Here is a 22,402-nt window from a genome sequence, read left to right on the forward strand (position 1 = left end):
TCTTCTACAATTTTTTGATCCATTGAATTCGAAACAATTCTAACTACAATCGATTGTATATAGAGGCTCACATTAAACATGGTGAAGGATACCACGTACTATGATATATTAGGTGTAGAACCAACAGCTACAGATGTTGAATTGAAAAAAGCTTATAGAAAACAAGCAATCAAATGTCATCCAGATAAAAACGCAAATGATCCAAAAGCAGCAGAACAATTTCAAGAATTAGGAGAAGCATACGGAATATTACTGAACCCGGATACCAGAGCTGCATATGATGAACTTGGAGTTGAAGGAATGAAGGCTAGTCCACTTGGACAAGAAGCTGCTGACATTGATCCTGCTGAATTCTTCTCGATGGTGTTTGGGGGAGAAGCATTTAAAGATTGGGTTGGGGAATTGTCAATGCTTCAGGATCTTGCAAAGACTGCTGAGGAATTGGATGATGATGAGAAGAAGGAAAATGCAGAACAGGCTGAAGTTGCCACTTCCACTAATGGTGCCGCAAGTAATAGCACCCAGGTTCAAGCTGTCAACGTGGCCCTGGAAAGTAGTGTCAATAGTAGTAATAACAAGACTGAAATGAGTGAATTAACATCTGAGAATATCAAGAAGAGAAAGAGTAAGATGACAAAGGAACAACGAGAAGCAATGACAAAGAGATTCGAAGAAGCTAAAATTGCCAAACAAAAGCGGATCGATGAATTGGCCAAGTCCTTACTATCTAGAATTGAAAGCTATGAAAGCTCAGAGAAGAATGCTGATGCTATGGAACAATTCACAAGGAAATTGCAAACTGAATTTGAAGACATGAAAATCGAAAGTTTTGGTATTCAATTATTACATCTTATTGGAAAAATATATTCCAATAAAGGAAGTGCCACTATCAAGGCCAGTAAAACATTCGGAGTGTCAAAAATCTTCACCAGTGTCAAATCTAAGACCGAGACAGTTAAGAACGGATATTCCATTTTGAAGACTGCCATGGATGCACAAATGTCAGCCGAGGATATGGTGAAGAGACAAGAAGAACTTGTTGTTGCACAAGCTGCTGGATATGAACCATCAGAAGAAGAGATTTATGAACATCAGGAAGCAGAAAGGTTAATTACCGGGAAGTTTTTGGCCACTGCATGGGCATTGACTAAATTCGAAGTTACAGATGTATTGAATAAGGTCTGTAGTCAAGTCTTAAACGACAAAGCATTATCAAAGAAACAAAAGGTTTCTAGAGCCAACGCTATTTTATACATTGGAAAAGAAATGCTTAAAGTTCAAAGAACACCAGAAGAAGAAGAAGAGGCACAGATATTTGAAGAATTGATGGCTGACGCAAAAGCAAAGAAATCCAAGAAGAAAAAGCATCCTAGATTTAGTGATAAAGAGCTCGAAGAGTACATGAGGAAGATTGATATAGAGCAAGAGGAATCAGAATCTTCTGCAAATAATTGAACCTTTTAGATAAATTACGTAGAATTTCAATATAGTTAATAGTTTTTTGCAATCTCTATGAAAATGCAATCCCGGAAAGGAAATCATCGGTCAAACCCGAGATTCACATTTTATTGTACGTGTACCAACCAATTTGGCCTTTTAATTTTTTTTATTGCGAGGGAAAAAAACGTCAAAACGGAAGAAATGGAGAAGGCAAAGAAAGGGAGTTGCTCGGAGTTTTTTTATTACAAAGCAAGGGATAGATAGGGTATATCAGTTAGTCATGGCGAACTCCAGAGATGTATTGAAGTTGTACAGACAGATGTTGAAACAAGCATATAAATTTGATAATTATAATTTCAGAGAATACGCCAAGAGAAGAGTACATGATGCCTTTAAGGAAAATAAATCATTATCAAATCAACAAAGTATCGATGAGGTTTATAACAAAGGTATAGATAGCTTGGGACTCTTGCACAGACAAGCGACAATTTCCCAGATGTATACTTTTGATAAGTTAGTTGTTGAACCTTTGAAAAAGCATCATTAAAACATCTGTAAATAAAAACGTCAATTTTGTCAATTAATAGATTTCCCTAAAGAAAGTGTTGTGGTACCAGGAACAGAAAGTTCTTTACTTAGTGTGTATTTAAGAGGTTATGTAATCAATAAACATGTATTTATAGTGAACGTGACACTACTTATCTGTTGATAAAGTTTCGTTATTGATTAGTCATTCTGCGAACAAAAAAAAAGGGTTCTTGAAGCACAAGTTTAAGTGGGGTAGTTAAGGTTTTCAATATAACAAGCAAGTACAACAGGCAAGTACGTTGACGTTCCGATGAACAACAGCTGATGAGAGTCCGCAGCGTTTAACCACTCAGATGCGCTACCTATTCCATCTCTTTTGCGGTAGACTTTCATTCTTGTTTAAAAGCATGTGCAACAACTCAGTTTCTCGGCTCTCTTCAGTAATCATAGCGCGTGTTGCAAGCATTTCCAAGTGATGTGTCGTGTAGGTCCCGTGCGGCTTGACTTCGAACCAAGTCTCCATATCCTTGGTACTACTCACGGCAAGCAGTTTCAAGTTATTGGTTTGACGTGACACGGAATGACTATGAAAATAGATTTGAATCGAACCCTACAACTTCCGTTTATCCAAATCAGTAAAGAAAATCCTCCTCAAGGCTAGGTTGATCACAGTTCCTTCCTAGTGGCAACAATTTCATAGAAAGTCCACTAAGTCAGACTTTATTAGGAAGTATCTTTGATCAGGAAACCCTAAAACAAATGAGCTTGAAAGGAGAAATTCATCTGGAATTAACATTAATAGGAGTTGCAATCTCTTCAATTTTTGTTCTAGCCAGAGGCAACAGTTTCGTAACCAAGTAACAATTTCCTAGATCAAAATTTTGCATCCAAAAAAAATCGCTCTCCACGCGATCCATAAGGAAGCTTGAAGGTACATCAATGTACGATCGTTCATGATTTCTTGATTGCACCCGAGGATCTAATCTGGTTAGGATATGGATTGTAAATGGGAATAAATAATGTATGATTGGAGCTTTGCTCAGTTCTCAAGATCAAGAATGGTAAGGCAAGGTGCGATTGACAAATTTAGCAAGAGTGAAGGCTAGATTATCCAATCACCTCTTCAGGCGTTGAAGAGTGAGAAAAGATTAATTACAGGAAAGAGAGGAAGCTGATCAGGTAGATTACTCTCTGTACCCGAGGGTATCTTCTATGAAAACAAACATCACACAACGAGTTCATTGTTGTACAAACAATGAAACGTACTCCCTAGTTTTATTCTATCCGTGTGTCTAAAAATCGACCCAATCAATGAAGACGATCCGGAAAGCTAAATGAATTGATCAGAATTGATTACTAATATGCAAATAATTTAGCACCGCGGTAACTAAACATCCGTTAGACGCGTTAGACGCAGCTGCACTACAATGAGTAATATTGTTCGCGGGGATCACAATTTGTTTGAAACTGAAATGTTCAGTTACAGACATTTTTGTATTGTTGTAATGCTTAAGGAAGTGCAAACTATGAACACCCAATAGAACTCTCTGAATTGTAACCACTGTTTCTAGATCCCCTGCTAAGGATGATGGCCAATGGTTACTTCAAGCGAGAGTTTCCAAATATTTCCTTATAAGTGGCTATCCCCGTGAAGGGCTAGAATGCTATTTCTTACGATTTTTTCGTAGGACAAAATCGGGAAATTTTTATTTTAATTTTTTAATTGTATTTTTTAATTACAATTGTATTAATTACCGGTGTCGGAAATATTTTTAAACGAAGTAGGTTTTAGTTGCCTGGATTTTCTAGGAACCAATAATATTCTATCTTGGTATAAGAGAAATTTTTAATGGAAAAGTAAGGCATCGTGCTTATAGGCATTAAAAATATGTCAAACCAGAAAAATTAGCTCATACGTCTTTGACAGACAGGTAGTCCACGGGAAACATGCTTGGCAACAATAAGAATGTAAAACATGGGGACTCTCTTTTTCTAGATTGGAAATAAGAGGCATCAAATATATAATAAAGAATTGGGTATAGCGACCTCGGGCTTGGGTTTTCTCAAAGCCATCGCAAAGCCTTCGCAGCTGATGAAAAAGATAAAACCTTTTTTACATTGTTCAAAATCAAGGACAAACATCGATCCTGCGAAAGGCGTTTCATAACCTTTGGATTAGTAACCGTTGTTACCACTTTGTGTCATTTAGAATCGCCAATAGGATGAAGTGATTTGCTTCTGAAATTTTAATAAAAGCAATACGGGCTGCAAGGAGGCTAAAAAATATTATCTGCTTTTGATCTCATGCAGATTTGATGGATCTGATAAAAAAAGACAATGGGGGATTAGGAAGTTTCAGGAAAACAAAGAACAATTATTCTGATTCCTAGAACTGAGTCAAGGAAAGCACTTTTGATGAGGATACTACAATTCACCCTAAAAGGGAAACCCTTAAAAATATCCCAGGGGTTACCCCTTTAGTTCTTATCTATTCTAAGACACTTCTATGTTGGTTTCACTTTGAGGTAAGACATAACTCAGACTTCGCCTTGCTGTAAATGCCAGCAAGGAGAATGCTAGCACACATGTTTCAGTGAATAAAAAATAATAGAAGTTTATTCTGGAACACAAAACTCAACCCTTTGTACTTTAACAATGAAAATCTAATTTCATAATTGGCTTGGCAAAATTTTAAACAAGGTATTTGTGCAACACACCAGTATACGTTCCTATTTAATTCAACACTATTCAATTTTGGGAAACTAAGACACTGAATTGGGAGCCTGTCCGCCCTTAGATGGCTGCTCTCAATGAGTATATATAGCTCAGCAAATATCCAACTTGAGCCATCCCAAGAAATTTCAATTTCTTTTTTTTATTTGGTTGCAAATTATTAATTATTTCACTAAGGAACATTCAACCATGAGAACATCAGTCTTAGTTCTGATACTTGCTGCATCCATTGCCCTGGTAAATGCAATCAAAGAATATACGCAATTGACAATTGCCTTGTCGGCATGTGAAGCATACATCACTCTTGCTCAACCAGTGTGTATGGCCGGTAAGAAAGCCAATAAGGATTTTGATTGTTATTGTAATACCAAGCCTGGGTTTGGAACATTAGCTGATTGTTTTGTTAAAGGGTTTGATGACAATGATGGGATCATTAAGGATTTTGCTAAGACTTGTAATATGACTGTTGCTGATTTTCATACTAAATATGATGCAATAAAAGATCATTTATTTAAGCCAAATACTACCGAGACTGAAACCACAATGGACGGTGGTAATGGCCATATGAAGAGGGATAAACACGGTGGTGGTGGTCATGGTGGTGGCAAAGGTGGTAATGGTGGTGGAGGAGGTGGCGGTCATGGTGGTGGTGATACACCTCAAATTGAGCTTTCCAAAGTTCCACTTAAGTTAGACTACACTGACTTCCATACCTACAAAGACGCTTATGAAATGAATTATGGTAACTTCAACTATGCTATGAAATATGGATCCGCATTGGTTGGTTATTGGGGTATTATTCTTGTTATGTCTATCATTGCTAATTTTTGGACCAAATTGTTTCCAAGAGCCTTATCTGGAAGATTACCAAGCATGTACAGAAAATACATTACATTACCGGCAACTTTTGGTAGAAAGAAGAATGAAGCTATTTCTTTTGGATTTGGTGGGTTCTTTGATGGATTGATGCCTAGCAGACTTGAAACTTTCTATGTTGTCGTGTTTGTCTTTTTAACTGGTTTATTCTCGGCTCTTCATATTAAACATATTCCTGGCAATCCAATTCAGCCAGATATCAGAGTCGAAATTGCCCATACTATTGCCGATAGAACCGGGGTTATGGTGTGTTTCTTGATTCCATTGTTGATTTTATTTGGTGGTCGTAACAATTTCTTACAATGGCTTACTGGATGGAAATATTCCGATTTCGTGATGTATCATAGATGGATCTCCAGAGTTGCTGCCTTGTTGGTTATTGTCCATGGTATTACTTTTAGTGCTTCCGATATTGCTAGTGGAAGATATTCTTCTCGTATGGCTCAAGAATTTATGATTTGGGGTACTGTTGCTTGTGTCTGTGGTGGTATTATCTTGTTCCAAGCTATGTTGTTTTTCAGAAGAAAATGCTATGAAGTCTTTTTCATTATTCATATTGTATTGGCTTTGTTTTTTATGATTGGTGCTTGGTTCCATTTGTCAGATCAAGGATATGAATTTTTCATGTATGCTGCTCTTGGCGTCTGGGCATTTGAAAGATTGCTTAGACTTGTCAGACTTGTATCATTTGGTATGCCATTGGCTAAGGTTACTTTAATTGCTGATGAAACCTTGAAGGTTGTTGTTCCAAAACCAAGATATTGGAAATCCATCCCTGGTGGTCATGCATTTATAACATTTATGAGACCAACTGCTTTCTGGCAACAACATCCATTTACATTCACTACTGAAGCTACCGATGATTCTATTACTTTCTATGTTAAAGTCAAGGCTGGTGAAACCAAGAAGTTGTACAACAAGTTAGTTTCAAGTCCAGGTTGCACCACTACAATGAGAGTTTTGGTTGAAGGTCCATATGGAGAACCAAGTGATGGTCGTAGAGCTGACAATGTCGTGTTTGTTGCTGGTGGTAATGGTATTCCAGGTATGTATTCTGAATGTTTCGATTTGGCTACAAGATCTTCTACCACTCAATCAATCAAACTTATTTGGATTATTAGACAATGGAAATCACTTGCTTGGTTTAAGGATGAATTGAAGGCTTTACAGGATACAAAAGTTCAAACTGAAGTTTATATTACCAGACCCGATGAAGATCGTGATTTTATCTATGGTACTTCAACTGACCCTGATAGTACCAATTCTTCAATTGAAGAAAAAGAATCCAATCAAGAGAAGAAATCTGATACGGGAGTGGAAACAAAGACTTATAATCCACAATCTGATTTATTTGCCAGTTTACCAAATGTTGTCTTTAAAGAAGGTAGACCTTCTATGGAAGCTATTGTCGAATCTGAAATTGATGGAGCTAATGGCTCTATTGCTTTCGTTACCTGTGGTCATCCAATGATGGTTGATGATTTAAGACACTCGGTTGGTGAAAACTTGGGTCGTGGAGGACATAGAGTTGACTTCTATGAACAATTACAAACTTGGGCTTAGATTAGCTTCGTTTTCTCTTGTATTTATTTATTGATTTGATTTTTACGTACACTTTATTAATTAATAGACATATATTTTATAATATTATACACTCTTTTTCTTCATTGGTTATACTCTCTTTTACTCTCAAAAGGTAAACATTGTTTTATTATTACAAATAAATTTAATCTAATCAATCTACAACTAACCAGCACTAAATAAAAATAAAACAAATAAAATAAATAAAATAAATAAAAATCACTTAAACCAGAAGTGATTATAATCATACCCTCACCCTTACTCATTCATATAATCCATCAATTCACGTAAAATATTCTCCAAACTTGTATAAAAAGCACAATAATCATTAATATCAACAAAATTATGTCTCAAATCATAATAAATCTTCTCATTCAATTGACTCAACTCTGCCTTCGTCTCCAATGACAAACTAATCGATTCAATCCCAATCACCTCATTACTCATCTTCTCAGACCTTCCTCCCTTTTCATATTTCTCAATATCTTGATTATTCTCTTCCGAATCAATCGGACGGGGGACTTCCATAACACTAAATAATTCATTCATATTCACTAATCCCCTAACTTGATAATCAAAAAACTCACCACCTCCAGTAGTATCATTCAGTTTTGAACCAATAGTTTTCATAATATCAAATTTCTTGAGAATATATTCCCATACTAAATTGGTTAATCCCAACATTCTTTTATATTTTTCATTCTTGAACCATTTTCGATTAAGAATAAACAAAGCTTTATTTATCAATTTGACAAAGATACATAATTCATCCACTTTTATGAATTCATATTTAAATTTCACGGCGATTATGATCATCATAAGGATGATTGAATCCAAGGGGATAGTTCTTTTGATATACCAGTTATATTTCCCATATTTGATGAAATCATTATATTTCAAGAAATCATTAAGATTATGAAGGATGGATGGGATTAAATTCTTGGAAATATTGGTATAGGTGAAATTCTCAAATTGATTGAATTTAAGTAATGAAATTGAAGAATTATTGAAATTTTGAATAATATTAGCTTCTTGAATATATCCAAATGTATCTTCATATTGTGATAATGACAAAACCCCACCACGATTCTTATTAGCCAAACTCAATTCCAGTGATTGTTGAGATTTTCGAGGAGTAGAATTGAATAAAATCTTCTTATGAAGTAACATTAATGCCCGATCTACATAACTCCACAGATGATTCTTAACAAAATTACACAATGTGACTTCTTCATGTGATGCAGGGGGATTCACCCGATGTTCATCATTCATTTTCGCAATTGAACTTTTCACATATAGATAATAATCCTTAATCATTGTCTTTATCTCTTGGATTTGTTCATCGGTAATATCGGAAGATAATCCATTATGTAACAGATATACCAATTCACTTAAAATTCGATCGAAATGGAATTTAATATTCATAGATAAAATCCCCACATTTAATCTCTTTTCAATTACAATTCCTTTATTATTAAAAATCGGTTCTGTTGCTTCTGGCATCGTAACATTAAAATCCTCAATCCGACATACTGGAGGTAAACAGAAATTATGGGATGTTAAGGCGTCTAATCCAAATATGACCCACCATAACATTCTTCTGAATTTTATAACTTCCCAATCTTGGATTCGAAGGGTTATGATTGGATCTTTATGAAATTGAAGAAATTTGGCATATCTTATAATCTGGGACATTTCCATAGTAGATGGATTAGGGGATGTAGATTGGATAATTACATTTCCTAATAATAATGGGATATGTTTGATTCCATGAGGATAGTTATAATATTGACAGATTTTATTGAAAGCTCGAAGATATTTATCAATATCTTGATTCAATAAAAGATTATCGTATTCTTCAAATTCTGAAATTGTGGCAGCATATAAGATTGGGAAATATAAGGTATAGAATTGTAAATAATTGAAATCATCAGGTAAATGATTCCAATATTTGTCATGCTCACCGAGGAAATCAGAGAGATTGACCACGATTGGTAATAAAACATGTACTGATTTGACATATCGTTCAATCAATTCAAATGACCTAGCTTTATTGGGGAGATGGTTTGATAAGTCAACTAATAGATTTTCATTCGAATAATAGGAGTTTGTGCCATATAAGTAATTGACTGTTGTCGCTGGATTTGAAGGGTAGGCATTCAATGAGTTATGTAAACCTGGATTGTTGGGCTGTTGATTTACGCTAATCAAAGTGTCTGACTCAGTTGATTGTTGTTGTTGCTGTTGTTGAGGAGGATTCATTGGGGTATTCTCTGAATTCATAACTGTAAAAGGACTTAAATTGAAAAAGCAAGGATCTTCATTCTTACTGGTAGAAGCTGAAGAAGTTGAACTTCCATCTGGTTCATAAATAGCATTGTTTATTTGATTAATCAACAGGAGTTGATTAGGTGAAGAAGAATCATTGGGTGTGAGTTTTAATGAAGATTCTGTCGACATGGAAGAATAGTATGTTAAAGGATTCATTTCTTCCTGAACCATTGCCTTTGTATCAAAATCATCTTCTGCATTCTTAGTTGTAGTTGTACTTGAGGGATAACTATTAAACTGGCCCACATCCATTAGCTCCTCATGATGACTCGTAGGAGGCGATTCGTCAATAGCATTTGAACTAACAATAGATCCAGGGTATGAGTAGTCAATGTCGGATGTGCTTGTTGTAATAGCAGTTGTTGTTGATGTTGTTGTTTTAGGTGGCAGTCTTTCTGGTTGTGACACGCTAGTTGCCATTACTGTGGATTCCTTTGAAGAACCATCTTCAACTAATCCTCTAATTTGTCTTTCAGTATCAGATAATCTTGCGGTTTTCTTTCCTCCTCGACTAATTCTTTCATTTATAAAGTATTTACATTCAAATCCCAATTTAATACAATTAGTACAAGCAGGATAAGTCTTTGAACATTTAGTCTTTTTAGAATGACAATAAACACAACTTAATATTTTACGTTGTCTTGATTTTTGTACTTTTTTAATTTTCCCATCATCAAGTATTTCCAATGCAGGAGTTGTTAGTTTGGTTTTACTTTTACTGGATGTAGTAGTATTGTTATCATTACTGCCAGTAGAAGTAGAGGTGGTCTTTTGTTGATGTTTCATTGAATCCTTAAACAAATCATAAACTCTAAGAAAGTAAGAAAATGACTCTGGGAATATTAAGTATGTAAGTATGCAAAAATAAAGTCAGAAAAAAAGGAGTTTAGAGAAATTTACTAACATTTTATATTATGTGTAATAAATTATTTTTAAGTAAGTTCCATTTCCTAAATAATATTTCTATCGGACTTGAAAAATCCATTCTTACATATATCCGCAAAAACGGCGTTCATTTTTTTTTTCAAATCGAGGTAAAGTGTGGGGGCAGCATGTTTATAAGGACATCTGAAAACTTTAAAATATCCCTTTATAGACACAATGACGTTTATCGAAAGAGCATATAAATTTCAATCATTCAAAAACAAGGACTGCATTCTGGAAATGCAGTGTGTCACACTCTTCTTAAATTAATTCTTGTCTTTGTACAGGATCTTCCCCCACTCTTAATTTATTAGTTAAACGCAATATTCAAAAAAAAAATATTCACAAATTTTCAAGAACAAAGAGACAAAGGCTAAAAGGAACAAGACAAGAAAAGAGAAATTTGGTTTTTCATTTTATTTTCTGGGGTACATACCTTAACAGGAAAAATGAAAGATGGATATATAATATTGCACCAATCGCCGAACAATGATATATATTTAGAATACCCGATAGAATACTAAGGTAGAACAGGGTGCTTCCATTAAACAGAAAAGAAGAACAATTGTAAAATATTTTATCCGGAGTCAAACAATAAGAAAAAATATACCCAACAAACAACGAGGCTGTCTTAAAGTTTCACAAAGGAACTGCCCCCCAAGTGGAATGATCTGTAAATCTTCCCTAGATTTCTTATTTGGCTACTCCTATTTGAATCCATTTCATCAAATTAGTTACTAGAAAGGGTACAGAATAGCATTAAATAAACTTTATTAAATGATAGTTTCATTAAATACTGTATGTTTCAATTGAAGCAAATTGCAAATTATTATGTGGAGAACTTCAAACGGTCTCGCCTAAATTTACCCAATTTTTGCACTAACAAATGACCAAATCGGTAATCGAAGGCCTAAAGTTACGGATTTCTGAAATACCTTGATAAGTGATTTCATTCCCAAGGGATTAAATTAGATATTTAAAAGACATTTCACCCGCTAGGATATATTTATTGCTATTCTACTTTCAATTGTTTTATTCCAAAATTGTAAGTAAGTATTGTTCCGAAAGTTCAAATTTATTTTTTTTCTATTACCCATCTAAGCAGGGTGTTCATTATATTATCTGTTTTGTCTAGTACGCGCTAAACTCCGTAACCGGGTCCGATAAATACGCTTCTTTTTTCCGGGCCCGTCTTGACAGTTACGAGTTACAAACACATAACCAAGATGATATAGGGCTTTAACCCATTAGGAAACTATTCCCGAGATATTCCTAGTTGATTCATTAAAATAATGCATCTTCATTCATTCCTTTCTTCGTTGAATTAAAACAGAGTTAATAGTTAAAGCTACTATACCAGAAAGCGAAGTAGAATTTCCCTTTTTATTGACTAGCCTCTATTCTCTTATTGTTCAGTTCCCAACAATTGTACAATTCCCGCAATATAAAAATTATAAAAATAAGTGCCCTTGCTAATCACTTTATTACGCACGACCGCCCCCCCACACCCACACCCACCTTACTGCTAAAAAAAAATAGAAGTTATTATTTAAACCTAATTCTCGCCTGGTTCCTTTTTTCGGTGTTTGGACCATTCTATATAAGCCTCTATTGAACCTTGCGAACATTACACAAATCACCTCATTTTAAACTAATATTTCAAAGCTGAGATCCTCTTTTGAAGGTACTAGCTAAGCCTGTAATATTTCTTCTATTGACACGCCGCTTTAGGGGTTAAGTGAATTTAAGTAGAGGATTACAATTTTAAGAGGAGCAGCCACTATAGTTATCCAGTCTATGATTGTATATTCAAACCTGTCAGAAAGTATTCATTCTAATATTAATTCCTAACTTAAACTAATTTCTTTATCAGCATCAATATAAGAATCACAAACGCACCAAACACTAACCTTATTCATCGTCTCTGCTTCTTGATTCGAAACATTAAACTCAATAGTAAACTCTTGCTTCTCATGAGGAATGCTAATCTTCTTAATTGCATATAATTGTCGTATATTGGCATCACCAACTACGATCCACCACCCTTCTTCTTTCTTACCTGGGTAGTATTGGCTCACCACATCGATCAGATCCATTTCTTCATCTCTCTCAATGACAATCTTGACTTCGTTACTCTCATTAGTAGAGATTGGTTTGGCTAATTCATAACTGATTTCAATATTTGGATATTGATTCACAAATTCAGCAATCATCTTCAATTCATCACTATCTTCATCTAATTGCAATATATCATTTCGTTCATCATCCTCAAGTGACATGATATCATATACAGTTTCAACCTTGGATTTCTTACATCTTTCTAAGATATCACCACTGAAATAAGGAATTTGTTTCAATGCAGCAGTAGAATTGTTCCAAACTGCTTGCACTATCATTTGTGATAAATCCATAAGCAATAATGCATTCAAATACCCTTCACTGGATAATGTATCAATACATGCATATAAAATATCTAATATCTTGCTAATAACAACTTTCTGGTCATGTTTCAAGTCAAATGGAAGTTCTATTCTCGATATATGGGCTTGTAATAATATGAATACTTTGAGAGTTGTCGCATTCATCTCACCATGGTATTTGATCGGCAATTTCTCACCAAGTTTCTCAAGCAACTGCACTTCATCTTTCCGTATAGGAAGTGTTTCAAATTCCGAAGCGGATGCAAGGATTTGGAAAATATCTTTGATTTTACTTTTTCTTCCAATTTGTGAAAATTGTCGAATGGTTTCAAAAGAAACTTGATAATGAAGACTAATCAAACATCTATTCAATCCAGAAATCTCTTCAGCTTCTTCATCATCTTCAATAAATTCACCCTTAACCAATTCTTCCAATGTATTCTCAATCAATTCCGATAAATATTCAGACACACCCAAACTTGTTCCTGTTTTCAAATCATAAAAATTCGGATTCTTAAGTAATCGTGAATAAAAATAACTAAACGTGATCAAATCAATACAATCTTGTCTCGATTTTACCACACCATTGACAATTCCACCAATTAGATAATCATGAAGATTGCCAAGCAATCCACTCTCAACCACCAATCCGGAATTAATAAACCCACTATAGAAATCAATCGTATTGGTATATATGTGGACCCTACCGCCGTTCTTACAATTCCCAATCATTTCGAACATGGTTTGGACCTGATATGATACATTTCGTAATTCTGAACCTTCATAATATGTCGTACCAACAACCAAGATATTATCGGCACGGGGTGAAAAAGCACAGGTATCTGAAGTAGCTATCAAGACCCCAATAGAATTGGTTTCAAATAATTTTTCAACTATAATTCTGTCAATTCTTGACATGCCGGCATAATATAACCCAATTCCATATTCTATAAATTGTGTCAATATTGGATCTTGAACTCTGGAAATGTATTTGGATAAATTCCCAAGATCAATTCTTCTCCATTCTTGAGTATGCATAAACTCCACCAAATCTTTAGCCAAAGCAATTGCAGCCGATCTCGTACTGGTAAACAATATAGAATTCTTTAAACTACTGACATTCTTTAATTCCTTATAGATCTTAACATTCGATATTGATTCATCAGAACTGATTTTGATTTCTTGTATCTTGTTTTCACGCGCTTGTGGTGGGAAATTATAGATAAACTTCTTTGAAACGCCAATCCAATCAGCTAGGTCTCGACATGTGGCAACTGGATGACTCAAACCAACAATTCGAACTTTTTGATCATCCTCCCATTGCGATGTAAAGAGTCTGATCCTACTAATTAAAATTTCATACCTTGGTTCAGAACTGATTAGATGCAAGTTATCAAATATGAATAATCCAATCGATTTAAATGACTTTTTGGTCTTCCATCTTTTGGATAAATTGGTAAATTGACCAGGAGTAGCAAGTATTAACTGATTACTATTAATTACTTGAATATCATCTTTAAGTGTCCCGTTTAGTTTTTCAATCGAATAACCTGAAAATAACTTCTGCCACTTCTTTAAGTTCTTATCAATGATGTCTTGATTTGGATTTATATAAACCACTCTTCCCAGCTGTTCACGCCAAGCAGCAAGGATTGCTAATTCACAACAAGTGGTTTTCCCATCTCCTTTAGATGCACCAATAAAGACATTTTCATTTGTGATGTTGTATATAGAGTCAAAAACCGCCGATTGCAATCTATTAAAAGTTTCAAATTCAAAAATTCCAGCAAAATCTTCATAATTCAATTCCAGGGTCGGTATCAAATCCACACTGGAGTTGTCAAGATAATATTCAGTAGATGAAGGCAATTGTATATCCGTCAATACTATTGGGGTTTTCCAAGTACATTGAACCCATTTATGACTAATGAATGAAAGTATATAATTTGGAGGTAATGGATCACTTACAGGTATATAAAATTCAACAATGTGTGGCTTTCCCACGTTTGCTCTATGGACTTGGAATATCTCATAATGTAACAATTCTAATCCATTACAATCTTCTAACATGACAACGAATGTTTCTTGATTACCTTGGACAGAACTTATCCAACTCCATACAGGTATTACTTCGATTTGGATTCGTAAAAAGTCGGAACTTATCGGTTGAACATGATATTGAGTTGTAATTCTTGGGAATGACATCACATATTCATTAACTAATTTGGCATTTCCCTTAAGATTAACTGCTTCGGCCAATTCTTCACTACTCAAACTAAAATATCTGATCCAAGGTAAGTGTGACATCTCAGTAGCTTTTATAATCTGGTTTGGCACAAGTGAGCCAAATTGTCTCAAGGGTGAATTATTCAACCACATACGATTCTCGACCATCTTACAAATATCCAATAATGATTTCGATAACGATGACCATTTTTTCAAAACGGCAATCTCGTACAAGGCACGTAATAATCTACTTGCTGATTGAGTAATATAGATCATATCGGATATTAATGCATACCCTTCCAAACTCAATCTGGAAATATATGTCTGTAAAAGAACATTAATCTTTGCTACTACTTCATGAGCCTGTTCCTTAATCGGAATAGGACACTTTTCCATTAATTTGCTAATTTCCAATCTTTCTTCAGCACGAACTGGGATGTATTTAAATTCTCCAGAATTAGCGAAGACTCGTAATATATCTGTTTCATTATGCCATGGTTTTAACATTTTCCCATACATATTTATAGTTTCATAATTAATATAATAGTATGCTGCAACTTTACCCAATTCTGTTGATTTAACCTCTCCACTTACAGGATCATAAATGACTAATCGATTTTCGTGAAGGATAGATAAGGCAGTATAAATCAAATCCGCTCTTCTTTTATGTAATGCTGGATCATGCTTAAAGTCATAACCTGCTTCAACTCCGTACAATGAAGGAGAATGTAACATCCTGACAAAAAAATAAGTATAACTCAACCATTCGATTCCTTCTTCCAAAGTAGTAATTGATCCACTAACAACCTCCGCATTCACACTATCCACCAATTTTTCAATCAACTTGGATTCAATAGGCAATTGCTGATTAAGTATTCCCAAATAATATTGAATTTGATCTTGCGAAGTTATAATTATCCCTTCACCATTTTTATCATATCTTGGACGACCAGCTCTACCTAACATTTGCAATATATCTTGTGGAGATAATTGAACCCAGGTACCCAATTCTGGTGAATACGTTTCCGTACCTTTAATAATTACAGTATGTGCCGGCAAATTAACCCCCCAGGCAAGAGTTGCAGTTGAAACCAATACTCGAATTAATCCTTGTGCAAAAAGATCCTCTACTGTACTTCTATCTTTCTTATTTAGTCCGGCATGATGAATCCCAAACCCTTGAGATAAGACTTCTTTTAGATTTCTGTTGGTTGATGATTCGCTTTCTTGAGCCAATATTTCCTTGGTACCTAAATTTTCAATCATTTGGAACTCTTCTTGTTGAGAAAGTTTCTCCATAAGATATTTTGCAGTGGTATGTGTTTCTTTTCTTGAATGAACAAAGATGATCAATTGATGCCCACGGGTTAAACTATCATACATTCTATCATAACATGCTTCATTCATTGCAGTCAATTTCTTAATCGCTTTCTTCTCCTTGATACCAACATATTCTTGTTGTAATGGACATGGTCTATATGATGCATCAAAATAAAATAATCCTTCATCAATATTAACTCGGATAAATTTCGCCACATCTCGATAATTTGGCAAAGTTGCCGAAAGACCAACTAAACGTACTTCCATACCGGTTGTTTCCACTTTTCTTAATGTTCTACTCACAATACTTTCCAACACTGGACCACGCTCATCATGTAATAAATGAATTTCATCAATAATAATCAATCGCACCAATTGGGCATAGCTTGGATCCTTTCTCGTTATGATATCCCATTTTTCAGGAGTGGTAACGATGACTTGCGTTTCTATAATTTGTTGCTTCGAAAGTGTCAGATCACCAGTTAATTCATTAACCACTAATCCAAATGTCGAAGTTAATCTCCGCAGAAATTCTCTCATTTGTTCTTGAACAAGTGCCTTTAAGGGTGCAATATAAACAATCTTGAAGTTCTTTAATTGGATATGTCCATGTTGGTTTCTGAATTTAGAGATTGTTCCTAACATAGTCAACATTGCTACATTGGTCTTACCTGCACCGGTAGGTGCACAAATCAACAAGTTGTTATTTGTTTCAAATGCCTGGGGATATATTTTTGATTGTATTCTGTTAAATGTAGTCGTTTCATTACTTGGAAATGCATCCCTGGCCCATTCAGGCAAGACAGAGGTAGGCAAAAGGACATCTTCTTCAGTCAATGGTTTTTCTATGGCTGGAACCGTAATGATATCATATGATTTCTTGTTGGTTTGATAGGTCCCTTTAGGCAACGTTATTTTGGTGGATTCCAACGAGGTAGAAAATAAGATCTTCTCTAAGCTAATTCGTTGTGGTTTCTTCTTGGAGGGCTTACTTCGCTTAGTTGAAGTATGCTCTCTGTCGTCAGCAGGCCTTTTCTTTGACCCTTTGAGGTCCTCGATCAATGAATCAAGCTTTTGTTTAGTCATTTCCTTAAAAATTTCTTCTTTGTCTTCAGCATTTGATGCCTTGGCTAATTTGTCCATGTATACAAGTCTCCACCTGTTTTCAATAAGTTTAATTACAAATTCTGAGGCGTGAAAATCAAATAATTTATTTAAATCATCGTCCAAGTCTTCCACAGTAAGCTTGGTGTTCGATAACAAATCAAAGGTCTTCGAAATCAATTCGTCACGAGGAGATGATAACGAATGAGTATTAACGATGTCTGAAATTTCCAGTTCTATCCATGTGGTGTCATATTCAATATTATCCTCTTCTTCTTCGCCTATTTCATTCTCGACTTCAGATATCTCTTCACCCTTCTCTATCTCTCCCACTTCCTCTACTTCCTCTTCAATTTCATTTTCATATAAATCTTCCTCTTGGTTTTCTTCATCTGAAGTATCAAAATTGACAGCCACGAATTCAGTATCATCTTCATTTCCATTTCCTTCATGTACAACTTTCAATTTATTCATCTGATTAGCCAATCCTACCAAGTCATTCAAGTCTATATCATCAACTTTTGTAGATAATAATTCCTCCAATTCTGATCGTTTCTGGGTGACATTGGAATCTTCAAGACTCAATATTTCGATGGCCAAATCTGATGCAGATTTGATAACATCATGACTAGAATCAGGAAGGAAATTACGTATCTTAGTTAAAAATGCCTCGTATAATTGATCATATAGATTCTCATCGGGTTGATTGTCGTTGATTGTATCTTGTTTTATTCTTTTCGTATTCTCTTGGGGTCTATAGTTGGTACCCATATCTTTCACTTGAATTCTACCAGCCATTGAAAGAGCTGACGTTTCTTCTCGATTTCCTCTTTTGTTCAGTTGTATTACCTTATTCGCCATCTCATTATAGCTATAGGGATTGCTTGGGGTTGCCATAGTGACTTTTGCTGTAGAATGACAAAGAAGAGTTACCGGTTCCACAATCTTGTTGTTTTGCAACACAACATTTTTTTCTTGCACTTCGCGATGATGAAATGCGAATTCTTTATAATTTTTTCACTTTTTATGTTTTTATTTAATAATTTATAGAATATGCAAAAAAAGAGACACTAAACTAAATAACTTAATAATAATAATAATAATAATAATCTACATAATTATGAAAAAGAAATCGAATACTATTCACAAACTATTCTCGATCCCCTTTTCTTTAGTAAACCTTGTTTAAGAAAGTTTTGTTCTTGAAATCCCAAGAGTCATCAGAGATTCTACCTCTTAAGACTGGAATTTCAGAACCTGGAACATAGACATCTTCGAATAAGATATCCATCTTAGCTTCAGGTGGAGCATCAGCTTCAGCAGCAGCAACTTGTTCGTCGACGTATTTTCTAGCTTCTTTGTCGTATTTCTTAATTTCTTCTTCACTGGCAATTTCCTTTTCTAATAAGGTAGCCTTTAATCCGGCAATTGGATCGTTTCTAGATCTCATGTGTTGAACTTCTTCTCTGGTTCTGTAAGTAGTACCTGGATCGGACATAGAGTGACCACCGTATCTGTAAGTTTCGTATTCTAAGACTAATGGACCATTTCCTTGAGCAGCCCAGTCCTTGGCGAATTTGGAAGCTTGATAAGTAGCTAAGGCATCCATACCATTGATCTTTAAACCTGGAATGTATTGACCTCTCTTGTAGTATTCAGTCATAGCAGAAGATCTAGAAGCAGCAGTACCCATACCATACTTGTTGTTTTCACAAGCAAAGATACATGGTAAGTTCCATAATTTGGCCATGTTGTAAGCTTCAAAGACTTGACCTTGGTTAGCAGCACCATCACCATATAATGCAAAAGTGGCAGCCTTTTCACCCTTGTACTTGTGGGAGAAAGCTAAACCAGCACCCAATGGAACTTGAGCACCGACAATACCGTTACCACCATAGAAACCTGGAGCAAACATATGCATAGAACCACCTTTACCGTGAGAAATACCACTTCTTCTACCCATTAATTCAGCCAAGATTTCCTTAACAGAAGCACCTCTCATGAAGGCAAAACCGTGACATCTATAAGAAGTAATGACAGTATCTTGTGGAGTAATGGCATTTTCAATACCAACAGCAATAGCTTCTTGACCAACAGATAAATGACAGAAACCTCTAATCTTCTTGGCCTTATATAATGCATCAGCAGCCATTTCCATTCTTCTGATAATGATCATATCTTTATACATCTTTAATAAACCTTCTTTATCAGTTTCAAATTCTAAACTTGGAACTTCCAAGTTATAACCTTCAAAAGATGAGGCTGGTAAATTAATGGTAACTAATTCACTTGAAGCAGTGGCCATTGATCTTTTGGCAACATTGCAAGTAGCACCAACCAATTGGCGACTGGCTGCTGAATAACGGTACATTTTCTATTAGATGTTTAACTTATAAAGAGAAAACTAAAATCTCCAAAAAAAAATGTGTTAGATCTTTTAATATTTATTTGAGATTGTTTTTTCCAACAGGGTACTGCTCTTTTTGTCTTTCATTCTCTATTTGGTACGGAACTCTTCAATCCGCAAAAAAAAAGATCAAATCTTAACGTCGGCTTTACATCCAATCTTCAATAGTAAACACGAACCCGGCACAAAATTTACCGGGGGTTAATGTCCGCGAAAAACAAAATCTGCGGTTCGATTTACCGGCATGTAAAAAATCAACTCTAAAGTCAGCACGTGATCAAATTTCCTCTTTGGGGTATAGATTTTGACATCATGTTATCTAAGAATATTATTTTTAGACAAGGATAATGTGTCACATTTTCCTTCTGTAAACGACTTGCGTAAAAGTACTTCAGCCGTCAAAAATTCAAAAAAATACTTCAAAGCCTTTTCTTATCAACCACACAATATGGTATTTAAAATTGGCAATCAATCACGGTTAATTGATCGAATAAGCACGCCACATAGGCATGATAACCTGTCCGAAACCAATAAGGAATCTGAAAGCAGCGATAAAAAGAATTGGAAACAACTAGTAAAAGTCAAGAGCCCAAATGCTAATAAATTGTTCTCCCTGCGAGAATCTCCTAAACCAAGAAAGGAATCGTTACCGATCAAAAGGCAGGACATTTCCCCCAAGAGTCAATACAGTACACCTACCTCGAGTCCAGGACTGGCTTATCGGAGTCCAAAAAAGATAATGAACCCCCGCAATACGTATTCGCGATCATTTGATGACTACACAAAACCAGGATTGGACTTTTCTTTTGAAGCAATATTGGCAGATAATAGACCATCATTAACTTCTCTTTTACAAGACGAATCGGAAGAAATACCACAAGCGTCGCCCGCAAAAAATCCAGTTGTTGAAGTAAGGAGAGGGAAATGCTTTATATGTCATGAATTACTTGCAAGGATATTAGCTTCTGAGAGAGTCATAACTTTAGCTTGCGGAGATTCAGTTCATAGTGAATGTTTTAAAGCCTTACTTGCAAGTGAGATTCACGACCTCCACAGTATTCCATCGTCTCCTAAGAAAAGAAATGTCATTGAATTCCTGAAAATATGCAAGGGTGAGTCTTGCGCTTCTAAAAAAGTTGAAAGCAAGATCGCTATTGATTTCGATAAATGGAACTTAGTGTGTTCAGACTTAAGCTCACCAAAATTTTCATCACAGAAGGAAATGAACTGGAAGAGACAGAGTAGCGTCGTTAGCGCATTAAAATCGTCACTCTTGGAAGATAAAGACTATCATGCTACTTTTAGTCCCTCAAAATCACCACCTGACACAGGAAACAGTAGCATTACCTTCAATGTCCTAAAATCAACCCTTGTGCTGCCGAGTGCATCATTTTTGAAGAAAGAAGAGAAGCCGCTTCCAGCATCTCCCGAAGACAACGATGATTTCGAACCAATTCATACCAACAATTTTTCCAAGTTCCCGATTCCTAGAAATAATAGTAGAAGAAGCTTACAAAGAGGCAGAAGCAGTGGAACTATGGAAGGAAGGTCGAGGTCCACTTCACCGGTCCCTTCGATAGCTACCCTGAATACAGTGTCTTACAAATATGACCCAAAAGAAGCTGAAAGAATCAAGAATGAGTTGATGAATATATTATTAGAGAAATGCAGTGGAATACAATTTTCGAAACTTCCACAGCTTGGAGAACTCAGAATAGCTGACGAATTGTCAGTTTGTTCCCACTCAAACGGTTCTTTCACTTCCAGATATTGCTACTTGTTTGAAAACTATATGCTAATATGGGATATTCGAGACATCCATGATCCAGTTTTTATTCCAATCCAAAAAGCCAAAATCTCTTCCAAAGAGTCTGTATTACACATTTCGCAGACAAATAACAATAACCCAATTACAATTCTGTTAAAATCAAACTCGAGTTATATAATTGAAAAATGGGTGGCAGCCATCTCTGACTTCAGTATTGCCATCCCAGACGAGGTCATAACATCCACAATAAACGTTAGGAGACGTCCAAGTAGAGTCTCCACAATTCCTTCTGAGAATGAATCTGAAAGAGATTATATAATCCAAGAACCCAAAAGCCAGGACAGGGAAATAAATGCCCGAAACCGCTGTTCTTCCTACTATGATTCAGATTCAGATCGTGAGTTGATAAATACAGCCTTAGCAACAAGAGATGTGTCACAGGACTCGGGTGATGTAAATGGAATTGAAAATCGCATCTCTCAAGGTGATGGAAGCTTGTTCAATACAAAACCTTTATTAGAAGATTGGAGCGAGTTAATTGTCCAATTAGACGACGTTCTTAAGAACGAGACATTCGTTTAATATTTTAGTTAATTTGTAGTAAAATTTAATATATTTGCAAAATGTTCTAAGAAATTGTAGATCAACTATTCCACGTAAAATTTATAATGCTCAGATTTCGTAATTTAAATATCCAACTACAGAGAACTTCACTATAAGGTACATCAAAGCATGTACGTCACA

The 22,402-nt window shown here is 35.3% G+C and overlaps 6 protein-coding genes across 6 annotated transcripts; 3 read left to right on the top strand and 3 right to left on the bottom strand. All coding sequences in view use genetic code 12, as the record gives it.

Annotated features, from left to right (window-relative positions):
• Window positions 1–78: 78 nt before the first annotated feature.
• On the top strand, window positions 79–1,455 carry J8A68_004759 (uncharacterized protein; the record flags this gene model as incomplete). The annotated part of the gene is made up of 1 exon (XM_049408752.1): window positions 79–1,455. One exon carries the CDS (start codon window positions 79–81, stop codon window positions 1,453–1,455), a length of 1,377 nt encoding a protein of 458 aa, XP_049261934.1.
• Window positions 1,456–4,890: 3,435 nt separating this feature from the next.
• Window positions 4,891–7,140, top strand: J8A68_004760 (uncharacterized protein; the record flags this gene model as incomplete). The annotated part of the gene is made up of 1 exon (XM_049408753.1): window positions 4,891–7,140. One exon carries the CDS (start codon window positions 4,891–4,893, stop codon window positions 7,138–7,140), a length of 2,250 nt encoding a protein of 749 aa, XP_049261935.1.
• Window positions 7,141–7,416: 276 nt separating this feature from the next.
• Window positions 7,417–10,275, bottom strand: ZCF5 (Zcf5p; the record flags this gene model as incomplete). The annotated part of the gene is made up of 1 exon (XM_049408754.1): window positions 7,417–10,275. One exon carries the CDS (start codon window positions 10,273–10,275, stop codon window positions 7,417–7,419), a length of 2,859 nt encoding a protein of 952 aa, XP_049261936.1.
• A 1,985-nt stretch (window positions 10,276–12,260) lies between these two features.
• On the bottom strand, window positions 12,261–18,380 carry J8A68_004762 (ATP-dependent RNA helicase; the record flags this gene model as incomplete). Its single annotated transcript, XM_049408756.1, has 1 exon — window positions 12,261–18,380. One exon carries the CDS (start codon window positions 18,378–18,380, stop codon window positions 12,261–12,263), a length of 6,120 nt encoding a protein of 2,039 aa, XP_049261937.1.
• Window positions 18,381–18,654: 274 nt separating this feature from the next.
• Window positions 18,655–19,854, bottom strand: PDA1 (pyruvate dehydrogenase (acetyl-transferring) subunit E1 alpha; the record flags this gene model as incomplete). Its single annotated transcript, XM_049408757.1, has 1 exon — window positions 18,655–19,854. One exon carries the CDS (start codon window positions 19,852–19,854, stop codon window positions 18,655–18,657), a length of 1,200 nt encoding a protein of 399 aa, XP_049261938.1.
• Window positions 19,855–20,338: 484 nt separating this feature from the next.
• Window positions 20,339–22,240, top strand: CST5 (Cst5p; the record flags this gene model as incomplete). The annotated part of the gene is made up of 1 exon (XM_049408758.1): window positions 20,339–22,240. One exon carries the CDS (start codon window positions 20,339–20,341, stop codon window positions 22,238–22,240), a length of 1,902 nt encoding a protein of 633 aa, XP_049261939.1.
• Window positions 22,241–22,402: the final 162 nt, after the last annotated feature.

The sequence above is a fragment of the Hemisphaericaspora subhashii genome (genome assembly GCF_019202705.1).
Source record: "Hemisphaericaspora subhashii strain CBS 10753 chromosome Unknown scaffold35, whole genome shotgun sequence".
In the NCBI taxonomy this organism is placed as follows: Eukaryota; Fungi; Ascomycota; class Pichiomycetes; order Serinales; family Debaryomycetaceae; genus Hemisphaericaspora; species Hemisphaericaspora subhashii.